This window comes from Coturnix japonica, chromosome 21, assembly GCF_001577835.2.
Source record: "Coturnix japonica isolate 7356 chromosome 21, Coturnix japonica 2.1, whole genome shotgun sequence".
Classification (NCBI taxonomy): domain Eukaryota; kingdom Metazoa; phylum Chordata; class Aves; order Galliformes; family Phasianidae; genus Coturnix; species Coturnix japonica.
In genome coordinates, this window is record NC_029536.1 from 414,247 (window position 1) to 434,998 (window position 20,752).

At 45.4% G+C, this 20,752-nt stretch overlaps 2 protein-coding genes across 10 annotated transcripts in view; one reads left to right on the forward strand and one right to left on the reverse strand.

Moving 5' to 3' along the window:
- Positions 1-8,968, reverse strand: part of CAMTA1 (calmodulin binding transcription activator 1) — a 185,636-nt gene extending 176,668 nt beyond the window's left edge. For all 9 annotated transcript variants that reach the window (XM_015882489.2, XM_015882493.2, XM_015882492.2 and 6 more), the window contains exons 1-2: positions 8,884-8,968; positions 6,395-6,488 (exon numbers count right to left, since the gene is read on the reverse strand). In XM_015882489.2, the coding sequence (XP_015737975.1) occupies positions 6,395-6,461 (67 nt within the window). In that variant the 5' untranslated portion in view covers positions 6,462-6,488; positions 8,884-8,968. The remainder of the gene's footprint in view (positions 1-6,394; positions 6,489-8,883) is intronic.
- Positions 8,969-9,031: 63 nt separating this feature from the next.
- DNAJC11 (DnaJ heat shock protein family (Hsp40) member C11) lies at positions 9,032-19,274 on the forward strand. The gene is made up of 16 exons (XM_015882559.2): positions 9,032-9,162; positions 10,630-10,759; positions 11,091-11,164; positions 11,655-11,756; positions 13,241-13,369; positions 13,579-13,701; positions 14,357-14,430; positions 14,684-14,873; positions 15,258-15,343; positions 15,786-15,902; positions 16,564-16,719; positions 17,024-17,093; positions 17,229-17,286; positions 17,717-17,859; positions 18,299-18,428; positions 19,015-19,274. Exons 1-16 carry the CDS (start codon positions 9,091-9,093, stop codon positions 19,038-19,040), a joined length of 1,680 nt encoding a protein of 559 aa, XP_015738045.1. The 5' UTR covers positions 9,032-9,090; the 3' UTR covers positions 19,041-19,274.
- The last annotated feature ends 1,478 nt before the right edge of the window (positions 19,275-20,752 follow it).

Sequence of the window (20,752 nt, forward strand, 5' to 3'; positions counted from 1 at the left end):
TGGGCCTCTTCTAAGACAGAGGGAAAGAAAATTCCTTTTTCCTCTTTTCAGCAGCTGTTAATCGTGTGCAGCATGAAAGGCACATTGCTCCAGAGGCTGCGGGACGGCAGGGACTGCTGACATACAGCAATACAGCCCGTCTAGTGTGGTGGAGTGAGCAATGCACACAAATATTAATACAACAGTGGGATCAACTAGAATTGCCTTCCTTCAGATGTGCAAGAAAGATACGCTGCAGGCTGATGTTCACAAGGGGCAAGAGCTTCTGTCCCTTAGCTGAAAAGATCCCCCTTCGCTGCCCACAAGGACAGTGCTATTCAGATTCAGTTTTGCTGATGTCAGTGCTTGTGGCTGAAACACACATGGGAGCCCGGGGCAACCCCAGGGCCTGGATAACAACCACTGCCACAACCAGGTGCCAGTTCCTTCCTGGGCCACCAGCACACACAGTGCCTTCAGCCACAGCCCTCACTGCTTCGTTCGCTTACACACTGCGGAGATCAACCAACCATACGGTGCTCCACATGGGGTCAGACCTTGAGATCACACAGAAACATAATGAAATGCAAAATCAGCTACACTTGTACTCGAGAATGTCCAGGTCTTCCTCCTCTCCAAAGCTAAAGTAGTTCCTTATGTGCTTCAGTGGCTCATCAGAGTAATGAGGTCCATGTGGCCTGAATGACAAGGTTGTTCAGGACACCAGCTGCCTCCCCTCAGCACTGCAAGGTGGAGGAAGGAGGAACTTCAATTAATTCAGGACAGCTCAACTTCCAGAAAATACCACTATCTCCCCTGGGACTCCATTGAGCACTATGAGGATGCTGCCTGGCTTTCTAGATCCTTCCTGGTCTGCAACGACAGTGGGAACTTGCAGGGATATAGATGAGGGAGGTATTTTCAAGTGGTTCCAGAAATCATGTGCAGCTCTGTTATATGTGGGCTAAAGAACTGGTTTCTCTTTCTTAATGTAAGCTTTTATGCCAGGAAGGATTAAAAACACAACCTAATAAACTGAATCTTTTCTATCTGAAACGATGTGATTTTAACAGTAGCACATAAGGGATTTCAATGCAATGAGATGCACTTTGAACATGGCAGTATCACCAAACATACCAGCAGTCCCAAATATTGTCATGCAATTCCCTGCACAATGAAGTAAGAGGCAGCTCAATTTCAGTGCTGCTGGTACCTTTAAAGATTCCCACCTGCATCCTACTTGAAATTATGGCTTAAACACTATGGAAGCATTAAGGTAATGACCCACAACAGACCCCTGAATGTATGGCACAGGATAATCTGAGGGTCATCTATGGGCACAACCGTGCAGCCACCTCCAACTGATAAACGACAGGAACACAGATGTGCCAGCAGTTCCACAGCTGGAATCAGGAATCATTTCTAATGGTACACTGATAAAAGCTCCTACTGTTCTGTTTTTGTTTAAAAGGGAGGTAAAACACCAAGAGGTTCCTGAAAAAAATCTGACAATGAATATTTCATGACAGGTGTGGGTCTGCTTTGGTTAATTGATAATTTGGCATCATAGTTATCTGCAGAAGTCACACTGTAAGGAATATATTCAAATGCCCTGCTATGGATATTCAGCGAATTATATATTCACAGTTGCTATGGCAAGCACTGAAAACGAAAACAATTCAGACAGTTTTAATAAGTATAATGACAACGTTGGAACCCCATTTCTTTTGAGTCATTTGCACAGAGTTACTCTGTGATTTGGAAGGACAGGATGCCAAGTGCTCTTGGGAAAAAACAAAAAAAACAAAAAAAAAACAACTGTAAAAATCTGTGTAAATAGAGATGTTTAAAAACCTTCAGTGACAGAAAATGAATGGTTTTGCCCTTTCATCCACAGATGTCAATGGGTAGCTTTGCTGTGGCCACAACAGCAGGGCACAATGCCACACACTGCACTGCTGCACTTTGCTGCAGGCCCACAGCTCCTTCTGGGGCCATCTCCCGGGCTTCATTTCTTCTCTGGGTTGGGGCAGACTGCCTTCCTTCACTTTGGTGCACCACAGATGCTCTGAGTGCCCCAGCAGCACTAAGAAAAACACCATTTTGCTCTAATGTACACTCATAAGCCAGATAGAGGAGGAAAAAAACACGAAAGCATGAGGTAAATTAAAGCTTCCAACTAAAGGGATTTACCAGAAAAGTCACCATAAACCCCAGATAATTTATTTTTCCAATTCTGCTGCAACTCTCCAGTCATCCTGGACGAGCCATTAGATACAAGGATTCCAAAATTAAAGGAAATGTCTATTGACCATTATATCAAATTCTAATTTTAGCCAGAAAAAAAATAATTAAGCAGTGATTTACTCTGGTAGTCAACTTATATTAACACTTTTACCCCCATTTATGTAATTCTGCCAAAATCTAGTAATATATACAACGCTCATAAATGCTTAGCTAGATTTAGTAAAGGCAATTTCCTACACTATATTCAGGACATTTCTCTTTGCATTCTGTTGTAATAAGACAATCAAATTATTTAGTTTAAGGGGGTAATATGACCGGCGTCCTCGGCAGCTTCATTTATAATTCTAGGGTAGCTCTCAATCACGTAATCCAAGAATAAATGTTATTTATTTTAAAGCTGTCACCCTGAAACAAGCTGCATCTGCTGGTTGTTACTGCCTGGGCATGTGTTTAGCCCTGCATCCAGAACCCGATCACCTGCAGAACTGCTTCTGTTGCCTAAGAAGCAAGAACTAAGAGTAAATCCCTCAGCCAGTACGGCACTACTAGAGGAAAAGGAAATGCTCTGCAATTGTTACGTTCTCTTCACCATATTCAAGATGTTGTAATCTTCAGGTTAGTCTGGTACCAGATCTCTAGCAACACTTGAAGCAAATACAACAGGGAAGTATGTTTAAAGCCCCAATCCCTAATGGTATACTACTAAATTTCTGTTCCTACCTTTAAATAAATATCTTTTCCAGGATACTTAACTCCTCTGAGATTGGACTGCTGTCTGTATTAACTGAATAAAAATGGATTTAGGAGCCAAACTTTAGTCACCAAGGTATGAAAATGTCAGCCTGAGGCACTGGAAACAGAAGAATGAGTAATGGAAGGTGACAAACAAAGAGAACTGAAGGAAGAGAAAACTGATGACGGTAATGGAGAGGCAGAAGACGTTCAAAGCCTCGTGGATTCAGGAACCGAAAGCCAGAAAGTCAAATTTAACTGAGTCAGCCTGATCCTGAGGAGCTTCCATGACAGCGCTGCCCAGCCTCTGCCCTGCAGTCATCAAACCAAGGCTTCATTCACACTCTGCTGGTATTTATTCTGCACGTATGAAAATCATGCCCTAGTAATACGCTCTGTCTTCCCATTAGAGCCGAAGTCAGATGGATTTGATGATCACCGTAGGTTTCTTCCAACTGAACTTTTCTAACACAGAAATATCATTAAGAAACAAGAAGATCCTCAAGGTTTTCAGATAAGAAGCATTATTGAAATCATTATCTCATTTCTTTAAGGGACTCAGCCAAGACTGGGATACTGCCATGCCATAAATTCACAATGAGAAGGAACTTCCCTTATAATAAAGGTTTATTTATGGGGAGGTAAACCAAATGGAAGTACAATTCCAGTATCACAAACCAGAATCAATTGAGGCGTGCTGACAGCAGTGCTATGGCAGCACAGCTCTTCGGGTACCTCCTGGGTGCTTATCTGGAACCTCACGGCACAAAACCTCTCTCTGCCATTTGGAACAGCAACAGTTTCAAGACAAAACAAACCACTGCCTGCAGAATTTCCTCATTCATTTTACCTACAGAGCAGGGATTTGCCTAAATCTTGTCTTTGTCATTAAAACAATTCTTTCACATACAACCCATGAGAGTTCATGGAATGTGAGCTGGATACACACGGGATGTAGAAATAGCTGCCTTCTACTTAGCCGTTCAATCTGCGAGTTCTCAGTTTTCACCTCAGTTTCCTCCTCTGAGGAAAGAAAGACTCTTTTTTTACCTGAAGTGGAGTAAATCCATCCCCACACCTTCTGCAGCAGAGTGAAAATTAAGATGTGAAGGAGTAAAGAAGAACCAGCTATTCAATAACAGTTTGCCACTGACTTCATCTGCCAAGACAGGCATGCCAATTATTCATAGAACCCCGTGTTATATAAAGAATTTCAGCTCAAGACAGCATGAAGGCAAAACACCAGGAATGCAGACCTGTCAGAAGTGCAGGACTGTGGGAAGGACGGGATATCCCTGCACAGACGGTGCTTTTTACTGAACTACAGAGTGAAAAACCTCATGGTGTTTACGAACCTTCCCAGCACTAAGCGATATGCACAACCTTTCACTTCTTATACTGTCAGTCTGTATTTAACGTTTGCTTGCTCACAAGTGGTGAGGGTGGTATGTAACCCTGAACTCCTGGGCGCAGTTCTCTCTCAGATAAGCCCCTTCCTTCACCACCTCTGTCTATCAAACCGCACCACCTGGGTGATCCCCCACTGCTGTCACCAGCCCCAGCAAACAGGACAGAGAATAGAAGATCTATTTCCCAGTGCTCCCCCGCAATTGCACATCTGAACACTAACAAGATGGAGGGGAGAAAAACAAACTAAAATCTATAGGCTCCCCTGGTAGGCAACTGTCTGTCCTCAGGGTCATATAATGCACCACGTGCTGGAAAACGGCAGAAGTGAGGAGTTGGCAACATCCAAAGCACAACGGCTGTAGAAGTGATTATTGTGATGCCAAATCTGGTCCTATCTGAGCTTCCCAGCCACTGCTGAGTTGACAGCACATGCAGCAATGCCAGAGCTGGCAGAGACGATGCTGAACACAGCTAGTGGCTACTAGCCACCTTAAAGCAACAGCACCACGCGATTCCTTGACCTAATGTCTAATGGCATCAATAGTAAGTGCCTGGTTCACAGGAGCAGAGAGCAGCCAGAAGTCATCAGCCCTGGAAAAGCAGCACATCAGCACGGACACAGCACGTGCCAGCACTGAGCACACTCCATTTAAGCACTGCAGATTAATGGTGAACAATCTCATACCTCAAAACACATAACAAATATACATCAGAGTTTATACGAACAGCGGAATAACACACCACCAGCCTTAACATTCACATGTGCAGAAAAAGAAGGAAAAAAACAATCAGGTCTACCAAAGTATGGAATGACAACAGCAGCAATTTGCTTGTCCATATTTTAGGAACATCCAAATTCTCCATCCTGGTGTTATTAGATTAGCAACGATATCATTGTTTATATTAACCATATGAGTTTATACAGCCTACAACCATAAAAAATACATATTTTAAATAAAATTGTTTATATAGCATTTCAAGCATAGGTTACATTTCCCAAATGGCACAGGGCAAACCACTACATTTGTACTAAAAACAAACCACAATGTTGAACCCAATTAATATTTTCATCGACACAGTAGAAATTCACTTCTCATACAGCTGCTCTGCTAGAGGTAAAGGTGAAAACCCACTCTGGAGATGGAAGAGCTGGTAGGGAATACAGGCTCCCACTTCCAGCTATGAACACAGCTCAAAACACAAAGAGCTATTAGCAAAAAATGGTTTCTTTAAGTCATTCTTGCACATTTCCTTCTACTGAAGATTTTCTTGCTCCCTGCCAGTTCCTTCCAGCACCTTTGCTGCTATTGGTGGACTATAACCAAGGCCTTCCTACTGCATGGCTCCGTGCAGGTGTGATTAAATCCACTTCCCAAAGTCCCTAAGTGGACTATCACGCCTCAGTTATAATTTCTCAGAATGAAAGTGCCAATAAGAAGTGATTCCTTGGGGGCATCTCAACAATACGAGCACAAAAAGCAGCAAAAACAATCAGAGTAGCAGCAAGTAATTCACTCTTTGTGCAGACAACTTGTTTGCAAGACATTTCAGACATTTTAACCCCATGTATCTGCCCAGGTTTAGGCCAGGAGTCAGAACAGCCAATTACTGCACGGTCACCTGAGGAGAATGGCACCGGATGCAAATTAACTCATCAAGTTAATCTCATTTCTTGTTAGTTCTCATCACAAAACACTGCAGCAAACAACCTAGGGCGAGTGCTGGAGTAATTTGACAGTGTCACCTGCAGGGTTGGATGAGACAGCTCTGCACGAATGTACATGCAAGGGCACACATGTAAGAGTGGCAGGAGCCTGTAGGTACAGAACAATGTAGCTCCGGGGAAAACCTGGCACAGAAAAGGTAGGTCAGGAGTGAGAGGTGTCACTAAAACTTCATGCAACATTGAGGAGGAGGGAACTCAAAACTCAGCTACAGTTGGAGGGGATGTGTCATTTGCCTCATGAGGGAAGGTAACACAAGTCCTACAGGCTCCCAAATGCACTCAATTAGCTGTTTCTTTTACCTTTTTGTTCTACCCAGCATTTCTTCAAGAGCACTGTCATCTCTGGCTTTGGCATCCTACTCATCATCTATGAATTCATGTTGCCATTTCCTTCCTGAAAGGAAAAAGTCCCATAGTCAGTCATATACCACACAGAGGGAAGGACAACTTTGACAGTATCTTTGCCATTATTTGAGCTTAAAGATGGTTGTTCCTGGAGCAGACAGCACTGCAAGTTGTGTTCCCCACTAGCGCCGTTCATCCTAAATCCTCTCATCAGCCTCTAGAAACTTACCCCAAATGTACCTGTAAGCAGCTGAAAACAGTGAGAACCTCAGACACGTCTGGAAAGAAGGAGCAGGACAATGACTCGCCCAGAGCAAAGAACTCCCAGCAACCAGAGAGGTCTGTGCCAAGCAAATGGCTCTGGTTTATTTTATAGCATTCTGAAAGTGTTAATCTATAAGAAACAGAATTAATACGGCACTGAGAAAACACGCAGCATGAGGGAAGTCTCCACTTCAAATCGCATGAGCCAAATTAAAAATAAAACCAGACAATTGTACAAAGAGGAGACCAAAAAAATCAATTTTCTCAAAGAGATAACGGGAGGGACTCCCATAGGGATGGGCAAATTCTGGAAGAGAGAAAGAGATTATATTTTATGGGAAGAGATTCAATAACCATTCTTTCCCCATAAAGCTCGTGATGGAGGATTGTCACTGCTCCATAGACACACTGTGCGCATTTCAGGACAGCAGCAACAGAAAATCAATAGCATCTTTTATATGTGAACAGACATTATCTCTATGGACTCCTAATACTAACAAATTGGACCGTGGAAGACCTGTACTAAAGTACAGCAGTCACCGTTAATCTAGCTGGAGCAGAGGGCAGCGTGCTGTTCTCCATCCTCGGATGTTTTGTTTGGTGTTTGTTTGCTTTTAAAGAAATAACTCAGATCGAAGCTTCGCCTTCCACTGAAGCCAAAGAGCCCCCAGATGACACTACATTAAAGTCTAACTCAGTTGAACCCCGGCTCTGTTGCTCGAAAGCCCCATTGGCACGCGTTGCCTCTCAGCTGATGGCCGCAATCATCAGGAGGTGGGAACTTTATCAGCTGGTAATTTGGCAGCTTTGACAAGCCCAGCTAAATTTATGGCATCTTCTGCTTTTCCCTCCAGTGATCTGAGATAGAACCCAAGTTCATATCAGCAAAAACACCACGTGGGGGCCCATTTCCAGGGATGACTTTGTGATTCAGGCAACCAAGAAAGCCTGACAAACAAGGCCCCGCATGCACAGGTTGTGACTTTGGGCAAGGCAAGAAAGCAGTAAGGCTGCTCACATGGCAACTCAGCAACGCTCACTGCACACCTTCCCCTGTTCCAAAGTATTTCTGTAACCATTTGCTACAGAAGTTACTTTTCCTCCATCCCCGTCCATGTTTTACAGATGCCTCCAGGTGCTCGGAAAGCACAGTTCACATTTAGCTCAGTGGAGTCTTATTTCTCTCTTCCGATATTTCCCTGCCAAGATGTGACATCTGTGGACTGATCCCAGAAATCCCCCCTGAATCATCTGTGCCGCATGCTCAGCAATGGCAGAGCTTTCAGGAACGTGTCAGGCTGGCCCAGTAAGGACAAGGATTCCCAGCCACACGGAGCAGTACCAGCACAGGGCATCCTGTATGGGAAACTGGGAACCACAGCCAGAACCTCTGATCAATGAGCTGAGGAAGGGCCGGGTCAGCTGTGGGAGCACAGGTGAGAGGAATCCTGTGCTCCTGAAGGGGTGGAGCTGGACTCAGCTCCCGCAGAGCTCATTAAGGGCTGACCGGCAGCACGGCAGCATCTCCCGGAGGTCACTCCTCGGCAGGGATCGCTCCTCAGCGGCTCCCAGCAGACTGAAGGTTTCCATACGGGTGAGTTTTGCTGCCATGTTTTCACTATTGTCACCGTGCACGTTCCAACCAGCACGGACAGGAGCCGAGCCCTCAGACACGGGCTGTGACGATCAGCATCCTCGGAACCGGAGCGTCCTCTGCATTTCACGGTATGGAACCACGCGGCAAACCGAGCCCAACAGGTCAGTGTGTGTGTGTGTGTGTGTGTGTACAGGTGTGTGTGTGCCCGCCCGCGGGACCAGCTCTGGGCACGGACCCGGCTCCACGGCGCCGTCCGACGGGACTGAGGGAGGATCGAACCTCGGGAAGGGAAGCCGGGCTCCGGGTCCCGTTACGGGACTAACGGAGTCTCCCCGAGCACGGAGCGCTGCCCCGCACGGAGCCCCGCTCCCGCCCGCACCGCGCTGACCCCCCGCGCTCCGTCCCGTTCCCGCCGTTCCTCAGCCCGGCCGCTGCGCCCCGTCAGCCCGCGGCGGGTCCCGCAGCGCTCGGGAGGCGCCGCTCCATTCCCGGCACATCGCACCGACCGGCCGGACACGGGGAACCGCGCTGTCGTGTCCCGGCGGTGCCGGTCCCGGTTCGGACACACGGTCACCGAACTCACCGCGCCATCCGCGCCGCGATTCACGGCTCCCGGGGCGGGACCTGCCCGCGCATGCGCACGCGGCACGGCCGGCACGCGGCCCCGCGCGCAGGCGCAGTAGCCGGGCGCGCTTCGCTCCTCCGGGCCGCAGGGGGCGCTGTCGGAGCGGAGCAGAGCGGGACAGAGCGGCGCGTGGCACCGCCCGGCGCGGGGTGAGAGGTCGGGAAGATGGCGGCGGCCTTGGGGGAAGAGCTGCCGGACAACGAGGACTATTACGGGCTGCTCAACGTGCGCAGGGAGGTGAGCGACGGGACCGGGCCCGGCGGCGGCACGAGGGGGCCGGGCTGTCCCGAGCCCGGTGTCACCTCGGGGGCGGGGCGGGCGGCTCACAGCGACCCCAGCGCGGCCCGAGCGGCTGTGACCGGCCTCGGCCTCGTGCGGGGCGACCGGGAACGAGCGGGGGAGTCCGCCGTTGTGCTGCACCGGATGGACGGGTCCGGTACGGGATCACAGCGCTGCAGTAATGCACAACGTGCTGCGATGCACACAGCGCTGCAATGCACGGGGCTGAGCCGGGGGGAACCGCGAGGTAACGGGGGTAAAACGGGCTCGTTTAAATGGATGTTTCCTCAGGGTTCGTGATAATCCGGTTGTTGAGCTGCCTCTGTGCGCACCGAGCCGCGCTCTGCCCTTCTGCTGCTTCGCTGTGGTCCAGTCAGAGCTGTGTGAACCAACGTGTGCTCATATTAAATAATAAAGGGCTGTCAGTGCCGTGCAGTTGGTTTGTGCAGTGCAGCCCCGTGTGCTGCTGTGTCACTGGCAGCTGCTGCAATGGCAGCAGGTCAGAGCTGTGCTGAGCTGCACGTGGGTTCACTGGGGCTGTGGGTGGGCAGGGAGGGCTCAAAGGTCAGAGCTTCAGCTCTGCAACGAGTAACAGAAACTCAGGTTGGATATAGAGCTGCAAACTGAGTTAAAAGGGCCTATGAGAGTAATTCCAGCTGAGGGGATTTGCTTTGTTAATGACTGAATTCCATAGTGCTGTCCTGTGTAGCAGTGGCATGCAGTGAGGCAGCATTGCTGTGTGCTGAGCCAGTTCTATGTGGTGGAGCAGCTGGGCTCGGTGTAACAGCTGAGCACTGAGCTTTGGAAAGGAGAATCAACCTCCTGAGCAGCTCATCTCCTGTGTGTGTGTGTTTAATCTTCGGTGCATTTCAATGTGGTAAAAACGTGGCATGTGTGAAACACTCAATTAAGGCACTTAAGCCCAAACTAGGAGGTGATGCACCTCTTAATTTTGTTTAGAAATTTGGTAATAAAAATATAACGTGCCTATGGTTGTTACCAGCTTATGTATCTCACTGCAATTTGAAATGATGGCAGTGTTCCTTTAGTGGCTCCTGACAGGTTCTCTCATGAAATATTGAATCAGTGACCCAGTCTGTTCAGAGATGATGAAAGGTTCAATCTAACATCGTATTGAACATGGCATTTATAAAAAATGAAATTGCTCATTTCTGTAATGTAATCAATAGCACATTAAAGCATTTATCATTAATGTGATTAAGGAATGTCATTTTAGAGCTCTGTCTTCTCAATATAGTTTAAATTTGAGGTCCAAGAAAGTACCCAGCAGTAAAAAGAAGGCAGCCGGTCTGTAGCTGCGTTACTGCTCAGGGGGCAGCAAACTCAGCCTTCTTGAAAATGGTCCTTTTTTTCCTTCTCATTTCCCTTAGTTGTGTTTTAATTCATTCTTATTACTTTTCATAGGCCTCTCAGGAGGAGTTAAAAGCTTCCTACCGCCGTCTGTGTATGTTGTACCATCCAGACAAGCACCGAGACCCAGAACTGAAATCCCAGGCTGAGCGGCTGTTTAACCTTGTTCACCAAGCGTATGAAGGTCAGAAGTCTTTAAGTTTACCGGAACCTTCTGTGCTCTTTAAAGCATAAGGAAATATTGCCTCATTATAATATTATAATATTGCTGATACTTAGTGGTGCTTTGTTTCCTTTTTCTGTCCTGTAAATCAGAGGAGCAATGCGTTATAAGTTCTGCACTGAAGATGTGGAGTCCTGGTCTTATCTCCTATGTACTGTAAATAACCTTGTCGCTAACTCTCTGACTTCTCTGTAGAATGAGTTTCCAGAATCTGCCTGAATTCCAAGTAACACTGTTGTGTTGTCTGAGACTTAAGATCAAGTTATCATTCTGTTTTGATTTTAATTTGCAGTGCTTAGTGATCCACAGACCAGGGCAATCTATGACATATATGGGAGGAGAGGACTGGAGATGGAAGGATGGGAGGTGAGAGAAACTCCGTACCTTATGGCCAGTGTGATGGGTAAATCCAAGCTTGTCTGAAATTCTTGTTATATTGAGATGCATTGACGCCATGATGGTTAAGAAAAATAAAACAAAGAAAAGCTTGTTTGCTCTAGCAGAAATGCTAAGTCACGGCCTGGAGCAGTGATTGAGGACTTGGTAGGAAGACAGGGCCAATCCAACAGAGCTCAAATGTATGCAGTGCACCTGAGTGAGCAGAAGGGGTGGAGCCAGGATCCACTCCTCAGCCCTCATTTAAGTGGAGGTGAGAGCATCTCTTGCAGATTCAAAGATATTTTGAAAATGTAAATCCAGTACTTTCTGTCCTTAATTAGAGCCATGCCTCTTTAGCACTCTAATTCCCTGAAGCACGTAGGGTAAGCAGAGCAGCAGGGACAGCGTGTTAGAATGTCAGTGGATCTCAGTTCCATCAGCAGTGAAACACCCAGTATTTCAATTTCTTTTTGAACAGGTTGTGGAAAGGAGGAGAACTCCTGCTGAAATCAGAGAGGAATTTGAGCGTTTGCAGAGAGAGAGAGAAGAGAGGAGACTGCAGCAGCGAACCAATCCAAAGGTAAGCGAAGACTTCATGCCAGTCTCAACACTGAGTCCTTAAATGTTTAGGTATGTAAGGGTGATGAGTCCCAGTGAAGAGTTATAGTAAAAATAATCCTTAAGTATTCACAGTTAATGAGCTACTTTTTGAATGTGCAGCTTATCTGCAAAATGTTAGGAGAACATAAATCTTTGAACAATATTTTTTTCCTTCTTTTCTGTTTAGTTTCTGCTTAGTTTGAGAACTGTGTTGTGAGCTGTGGTCTCTGTGTCCTGTGATAAAATTAGCCATCTGGGTGTTTACAGCAACTGCTGATTGGTGGCCTATAGAAATGGCTCCCCAGGCAATGTTCCTGTGGAATTGGGTAGCACAGCTGTGATCACTTCATACATGAACACGAGTTATTTTAAAATCTCAAACATTTTGTCAGTTCTACAAAATGGTTTCAGCAAAGTAAAGCACTTTAACCAGAAATGTTGAGCAATAACCAGATGTAGGCAATTTGGCAGGTTTCAAATTGAGCCTATTATTTGCTTTTAGAGCTTTGTTTTTGTTTTCAAAGATGCGCAGAAGGGTTGAAAAGTTCATTACTTGATGTGAGAACTGCTTCCTGTTTGGAGCAATGAAATCCCATAATTTTCCTGCTGCAGAAGGTCAGCACCTAAGAAATATAGATCCCTCAGGGCTCAGCCAGGTTCCCCATGTCACTTCAAGAAGGATCGTCTTCCAGCAAAAAAGCTGAGCTGATACGTTCTTCTGACACATCTTCATTTCATCACTAACAACTGTTTTGTGTTTACAGGAATGTCAGATGGAGGTAATTTTAAAAGGTGTTGCCATATAACTCTTCTAATGGTTCTGAAGTGCAGTCACCGACCTCCTGCCCTGCTGTGTGGTGGTGCACTGCTCAGCATGTTGCTCACTCAGTGTGTGCAGCCAACTTCTGAGCAGAGCTTTGCAGCTTCTCCCTGCTGCTCTCGCTTTGAGAAGTTTTTTTTTCCTTTTTCAATGGTCTGAGCAGGTGGCTGATGGGAAGCTGTGAGGAGCAGCGCTCCCCTCTATTATCCGGTGCCATAGGGGGTGCTGTCGTTCTCTGGGAGTATTTTTAACATTGCCATCTGCTGCTTTTCCTGTGCTTGTGCACAAGCCAATTTCCTTGCCAGGTCTTATAGGTTTCTGAAGGTGACTTCACCTGCTTGGCAGGAGGGAAAATACCTTGTGGAGTCCACTGCTCCCTTCAGCAAAAGGCAACTGAACAGAAATCCTGCTGTGGAGGACAGGGATGGGAGCAGCTGAGGTGCTGCTTTCATCTAAATTGGATTCATAGATTTCCATGCATAGATTCAGGTGTTTTTCCTTTTGACACCTCCATTTTCACTGAGGGGAGTGTTTTACAATTCACAGCTGGGGAAAAAGGAAATAGCAGGATTTCATTCAAATTCAACATACTTACTGCTTAGAGAACCTCTGTTTAAAAACATTTGTCTTTGCTTCGTCCTTAGGGAACGATTAGTGTTGGAATAGATGCCACTGACCTCTTTGATCGTTATGATGAAGAATATGAAGATGTGCAAGGGAGCAGCTTTCCCCAGATTGAAATAAATAAAATGCACATATCCCAGTCCATTGAGGTAAGGAGGGCCAGCACCACAGCTGGCTCGGTCAGGGTCTGAGATCATGAAGCACTACAGTGCAGGCCAGCAGAACGTGGAACGCTGCTCAGAGGTCTCATCTTTCTTTACTGGAGGATGGTCATCTACAGTTTTGGCTGTGTCTTTGTAGAATAGTCATAGCATGTGAATCAAGATTGTATTAGTTACAGTATATTCATTTTTCTCAGGCACCGCTGACTTCCACAGACACAGCAATACTGTCTGGTAACCTCTCTACCCAGAATGGGAATGGAGGTGGATCAATTAATCTTGCTCTTAGACGAGTGACATCTGCCAAGGGATGGGGAGAGGTAAGAATGCTGGATGTTATGTATTATACCCAATTTGTTACAGGCTTCTTGGTTTGGTTATCTAGACTTCATTTTCTCTTGGGAACGTCAGCTTTTTTTTTTCCACCTCTGTGTGCTTCCATTTCAGAATGTAGGGTAGCAGTGCTGACAAACTTTCTTGAGTGCCCTATGAAAAGAGCTCCTGGAGATTTAGGTGGTAGCAGTATTTGTAGAGTGATACTAAACCAAACACCTTGTGTTTAGTAGTAGAATAAAACTTGGTACCTTCTGTTTTCTAAGTCCAAAGTTTTTCTTCATTTCTTTCCCTTCCCATTTTTAGGCCGTGCATCATGAGCTTGGCTTGTGCTGATGGAGTGTTACCTGTTGTTTCCTGGGACTTGCTGATTTCTCTGTGTGAGGCCTTTCCAAAGGCTGTTTTCAGAGCATGTGTTAGTTGCCTGTAGGGCTATGAAAATGGCTTTCCTCTACTCATGGCAACCTTACTCATAGAAATACCTGCTATTCTGAGTGTAAGATTAGTAGAAAAGAGAGGATACTAAAGTGGTGAAGTTAACTCAGAAGTGTTTCAAATATCTGACATAAACAGCGCTTGTGAAGTTCTTTGTCTCCTGACACAGCCTGTGTTCTAACTGCTTGTCACTGTGCATTTTACCAGTTGGAGTTTGGAGCAGGAGACCTTCAGGGGCCTCTCTTTGGTCTGAAGATATTCCGTAATCTTACACAAAGATGGTAAGTAGTTTAAAAAAAAAACAACTTAATGTTTGGTTCCTCAGTGTGGAATATTAACCATCTTAAATTCATTTTCATGTTAGTTCTAGATTTGTTTTCTGTTCTGCAAAAGGTATCTGTTTTAGGCTTTATGTAATGTTTTAGTGCTAATCAAAATGCATATGTTCTGTTTGTTAGTGTCTTCTATTTTAATACTACCAGATTAAGGGGAGTCTGTTCTGCATCCTGATGAGGCTTTGCTTATTTCTTCTAGTTTCATCACTACAAACTGTGCTCTGCAGTTTTCATCCCGTGGGATCCGCCCAGGTCTCACCACAGTTCTTGCCCGCAACCTCGATAAGAACACGATGGGGTACTTACAGTGGCGGTGGGGCATCCAGTCAGCCATGAATACGAGCGTTGTCCGGGACACAAAAACCAGCCATTTCACTGTGGCGTTGCAGGTGAGAATCCTGTGGCTGTATGCAGGGGATGGTGCTGCCATTCTGAGTGGGAGGGGTCTCAGCCTTTCCATTCCAGCTGTAATTTGGCTTGAGAATAGAGGGTAAAGGAGCAGCTGGGTACTCTCTTGTGAATGTCTGCCATAGACACCCAGCTGGATTTGAAAGAGCACAACACTTTGTGCCCAACATTGTGACTTTTCACGTGTGTTAGCCCAGATCAGGGTTGGGACGTGGAGTGTAGACTGTAGAGGTTGTGGGTTGTGATGAGAAGTGGCAGGTGCTGTTTTCTGTGACACTTAAAATGTTATTTTAAGAAAGCAGATTTTGGGGAACATTCAGTGATGTCTGAGGGTTCTTCATAAATGTGTAACTCTTGTATTTCAGCTGGGAATCCCCCATTCTTTCATGATGGTCAGTTATCAGCATAAGTTCCAGGATGAGGATCAGACGCGGATAAAAGGTTCTCTCAAGTAAGCGTGCAAAAGGAAATTCATATTGCTCAGAATCTGTTGTCTTCTGCTGTTGTAGGTCTCCAGGTTCCACACAAATTGAGTGCTTTTGTACTCTGTAGGAATCTGCTTTAATTAAATCTGTTAATGACTGAAGTGAGTGTCTTGGAGGCTCAGCTTTGTGTGTCTCTCTAGATAAGTGAGATGTGAAATACACACTTGTTGCCTCTGTGTCATCACTGGTAAGAAAGGCAGAACTTCTTGTAGTCTGTAACTTTTTTTACTGACTAAAAGGGCTGATCTCACCTTGGAGATGCGCTGTGAATCTTCTGACAGCCAGCATTTGCCCCACACAGATGTATTTATTGTATGTCTTATTTGTTGGGGAATTGCACTAAAGAGAATTCGGTGAAGAGAAATGTAAGTCTTCCAAGTCTTAGCAGTATTTGTTCTCTCATTCTAGGGCGGGGTTCTTTGGGACCATAGTGGAGTATGGAGCGGAGAGGAAGATTTCCAGACACAGTATTTTAGGAGCCACCGTCAGTGTTGGTGTTCCGCAAGGAGTGTCTTTGAAAATCAAGTCAGTTAAAGATCATAACTTACATTATTGTATTTCAAAAATTCGGCTGGGGGGTTGGGGGTTCCTATCTTAGAGCAATGCAGGTATGTTGATACATCAGTGTAAGGGTTTGCAGCTGTCCTCAACTGTGATGCAAATTGTGCCTCTCTGAAGCAGAATGTGCCTTCTGTGCATCTTATTCTGAGCCACCTCTTACAGGACTATTGTGTGCCTGCATTAAAATATTCTGGAGGTACAGCTTTAAGTTGGGGGCTATTATTGGTAAGGGGGTGGAGGAATTAAAAACGAATTAGAAATGTATTGAATTGCATTCCGTTTGTGCAGCTATGCGCATACTTGTATGCTTGGATCAGTGGATCACCATTAATGAGCATCATTGATGATACTTTGTTACTATGGCAGTTCAGAGAGATGCTGAACTTTGCAGGGTTAGTTTTACTGTAGTGCACTTCTGAGTTGTTGCCAGCAGAGGGCATGTGAAGATGCAGAGCTGTGAGGATGTGAAGATGTTGGTACCCAAAAATTAACATTCCTCCAAAGTTTATAGTTTTACTCCTCACATTTGTGAGGTTTATTCATCTCTACCCCTCTTGTGTATTTAATCAAGCACTCTTAACTCTGCATTTCTTCTGACCTGTCACTGTGTTTTTACCCATTTCAGGTTGAACAGGGCTAGTCAGACCTACTTCTTCCCAGTCCACCTAACAGATCAGCTGCTTCCCAGTGCTGTATTCTATGCCACTGTTGGACCCCTAGTTATCTACTTTGCCATGCACAGGCTAATCATCAAACCCTACCTCAGGGCACAGAAGGAGAGGTGAGCTGTCAAGGCTGTGTTTGTAGTACAGAGCTGGGAGGTCCTGATTGAGTTCTTCTGTGAGTCTGGTTCAAAGAATGGGATATCCAGCTGAGGCACAGTGTCATGCTGCACTGTCAATTCTGCTGAGTTCTGGAAGGCTACAGAAATCCCCTGGAAGGTGAAGAAAAGCCTTGAAGCCCAGCTCATTAGAGTGATATCGTGGGCCAGCTGTATTTGGGGTGAATTAGTAAATATTTGACATTTTGTTGCTGAATCCTATTCATTGTGTGGACCTGATGTGATTCTGACTTCTTTATGCCAGAGAGCTGGAGAAGCAAAGGGAGAGTACAGCCAGTGACATCCTTCAGAAGAAGCAGGAGGCAGAAGCTGCAGTAAGTCTTTCTCGTAACTAATCCCTTTTAGTTAAATGAAGCTGGTTTTACTTGGCTTATCTCTTTTGGGCTTGATGTCTGACACTGCTTGATTTTTAGTTTCATCTTTTTACTCTCTCCCCTGTGTTATAACAGGTTAGGTTGATGCAAGAGTCTGTCCGGAGGATAATTGAAGCAGAGGAAGCCAGAATGGGTAAAGATTATAACACCATTTATTTGTTCCATAAGTGTGGAGAGAGGAAGGAGTAATAAAAAGGCTGGGTGGCCAAGGGGGAGAAATGCAAAATGCAGTTGCTTCATTTCTGCCCATAATGAAGCATGGCATAATTGCTGTTATGCATATATTGGGAAAATGCCATTGTGATTCATCTGGTGTCTGCACTTAGGGACACACCAAATATTGTCTTAGGAGAAGCTTCAAGATGATCAACAGGATGCAGACAATAGTCAGGCTTCTTCTCCAAACAAAAGGGAGATGTGTATATAATCGTGGAGAAATTTGAAGCCTGCATTCTGCTGATCTCTGATCTACAGTTTGCTTTTAGATTATAGTGGAAATCTGAGCATTGAGGTTGTCTGCCCAGCTTTTGCTCATTGCATTTGTGATTTCCTGTGAACTGCAGGTCTGATTGTAGTGAATGCCTGGTATGGGAAGTTCGTTAATGACAACAGCAGGAAGAATGAGAAGGTGAAAGTAATAGATGTGACCGTGCCCTTGCAGTGCTTAGTGAAGGACTCTAAGCTCATCCTTACAGAGGCATCCAAGGTACGTAGCTCATGTCAGAGCACATACTGAGACGCTCAAGTGTGTGACTCAGTTCTGAATGAACTGTATGCTCTGCTCGCAGGGTATTTCTGCAGAGTGCCAGGTCAATGCACAGAAGCCACTTTCTTTACAAGTGTCACAAACCTCTAGGAACTTCTGTTTCTCTGGGCATTTCCAGTCTCAAAGAAGCAGTACCTCAGTGTTTATGGCATAGGACAGTGTTTGTTGCAGATTTTGGGGCTGTATGCCAAAAACTTCCAGGGTTCAGTGTTTTCTGTATTCATGACACTGGGGAGATTAATTTCTTAGCTTCTCATCTCATTGGCAACAAAACTTTATGGTTTTTTTGACACCTTATTCTGGTCCTAATGGTATTTAAGAGCCATTGAAGAGTGAAAGTCTGTGTGCTGTTTCCTAGTCTGTCCTTCTCTGTTTAAAGGCTGGGTTGCCAGGTTTCTATGACCCTTGTGTGGGTGAGGAGAAGAGTTTGAAAGTGCTTTATCAGTTCCGGGGAGTTCTGCACCAAGTGATGTCAGCTGACAATGAGGCCCTTAGGATACCAAAGCAATGTAAGTAATGAGTGCTACCATGCTTCCTCTTTCAGGAAGAGCTGGGGTAACTGAAATGGCCTGGGGTGACTATGGTATCTGGAGTATGATCATTAAGGAGCTCAGCTGCAGCACGGCAGCTATTAATGCCATCTGACCTTAGATATCCAACCTGAGTTTTAAAAAAAGAAGCTTCCAGCAGCTGCTGTTATCCCTATGGAGCAGTTCACAGCACTAGGTGGCCCACTAGGGACTGATCTGAAGGCAAGCTAGAGGCCTGTATCAGATTTCTTTCTCATCTGCTTTTTCTCTGTGTGCCAAGATGTTTGCCCTATCAAGATGACTTTGTGAATTGTCCACTGGTGTTTTACTGGTACCACGTAGCCCTGGGCAGTTGGTTAAAGGGCTCAAGGCTGTCAACCCCAGATCACTTCCCAGTTTGAGAAGTGTATCCAGTTTACAGATCTGTCATAAGCACAGTGGAGGTGTAAATGAATCATGTTTAATTAGTGGCCAGAATTGTTTCTGTCTGTTTCTGGTACGGTGGTTAAGTTCAAGTGAGGATGATGGAAGTGGCAGGTATCCATTTACTGTTCTCATTCAACAGCTCACAGAATCGATGCAGATGGCTAATCTGATGGGAGTCTGCACGTCTGTTACAGTACCTGGGTCAATGGAGACAGCAAAACCTTTCCCCAGATGCTACAAGCTTGAACAGAGACATTTTTATTTTTATTATCTATATAGCGGGTGGTGGCCTACCGGTTATGTTAGGATCAAAAATGAGAGAACCCGCTTCCCGAGGTGGCTCCAAAGCAATACTTCTCAATTGTGGCTCAGTAATCAATAAAGCAGCGTGACTCTGAACGTGCAGTACTTTCTGCTGAGGTTGTGTGAGCAGGCTCTGAGCACCACCTGTCATGCAGCCAGATCTTTCCTGCAGCAATTTGGCCCAGTCCATTTGTGCAGTCTCACATAGCGTCCGGCACTCAGCAAGAAAGAAGACTTGTTCTTACTTCTCTGTGCACTTATTGGGGTAGGTAACATGCCTTTTTCTACTCCTGAGTGAAAGTTCTTTATTTTAAGGCCACCTCCTGGAAGTTTTCTGTGTAAATCCTTTTGTTGGAAAGAGGGCAGAGATTTGTTTTCCATCCTAATTCTGTATTTGAAATGCACTTGTTAAGAACAAGTATATTTGGAACAAAGTTCTTTGCTTTTTGTAATGACATGGACCTCTTCCATATGAATCCATTCAGCTGCTCATTTCAAACACTGCTGTACCAGACAATGACACTGGGTAAAATTATCTTACTAATCCATTTTTCTGTCAAGGTGTTCAGGAAAGCAAAGCAGGGAGAAGGACAGCAATTCAACTTATTTCTAGGGAAAAAAAGGAGTGTAGCTCCTTTTTAGACCAAAGTGAGGAGAGGTGCAAAATGGGGTAAAGAGCTGAAAGCGTTGAATTCAGCTGCTGCTTCTGAAGCAGCCTCAGTTGTGATGCAAGTCTTGGATTTGTCCTGCATGGAAGTCATGCTCATGATTTACCAGCAGAAAGGGCAGTCCTGATGTAGTGACACAGCGGATGGAAGTGGCAGCCATGTGGTGTGGCTGTGTATGGCAATGCTGCCAGAGTTTTGGGTTGATTTTCTTACAGAGAAAAGGAATAATCAAGGCTGCTTCTGAGTCACAGCTCTGCTCCTGGGGCAGCCTGCACTGCTTGCAGGATGAAGCAGGAAACAAAGGATCTTGGCTGCACATTGTTGCTATTACCATAAATCATTTCCCAATGTGTACCTGCCCCCTTTATCTTCTTGACTATCACCCTCTCTGCTTGAGTCATGGTCTTACATGCCCTGCTGCAAGTAACTTTAACAGGACAGTTAAGTTTCCAAAACCAGACTCGATTGAGTTGAGCTGCAGGAAACTTTTCCCTCCAAAACAAGTGTTCACTTCTAAAAATTAAAACAAAACTCTTCAGTTGTGACCAGCTCCCTGTGCAGGATTTCATTTCACATGACTGATGTTCTGTTGATCTGATACTAAATGTAGAATGTGCAATAAATTATATATTATTATGTTTAAAATACCTTAATGAAGATCGGGGAACGTGTGCTGGTCTTCTCAGCTGGAGCCTTTAAACTGGGCCTTCCTGAGGTGGAGATACAGGTCAAGGTTTTACTTTTTGTAATCTTCCCTTGTCTTCCTTTACTTGCTCACCTCTGTGCCAGCCCTCTGCTCCTGCTGTCACACTTTGATTCAGCCAGTGACAGGCTGCAAGGAGCCACAGCTCTGGGTACCACATGTAAAAACCTTATCAGCCTCCTCTGCTGCGAGTCAGCCCATGT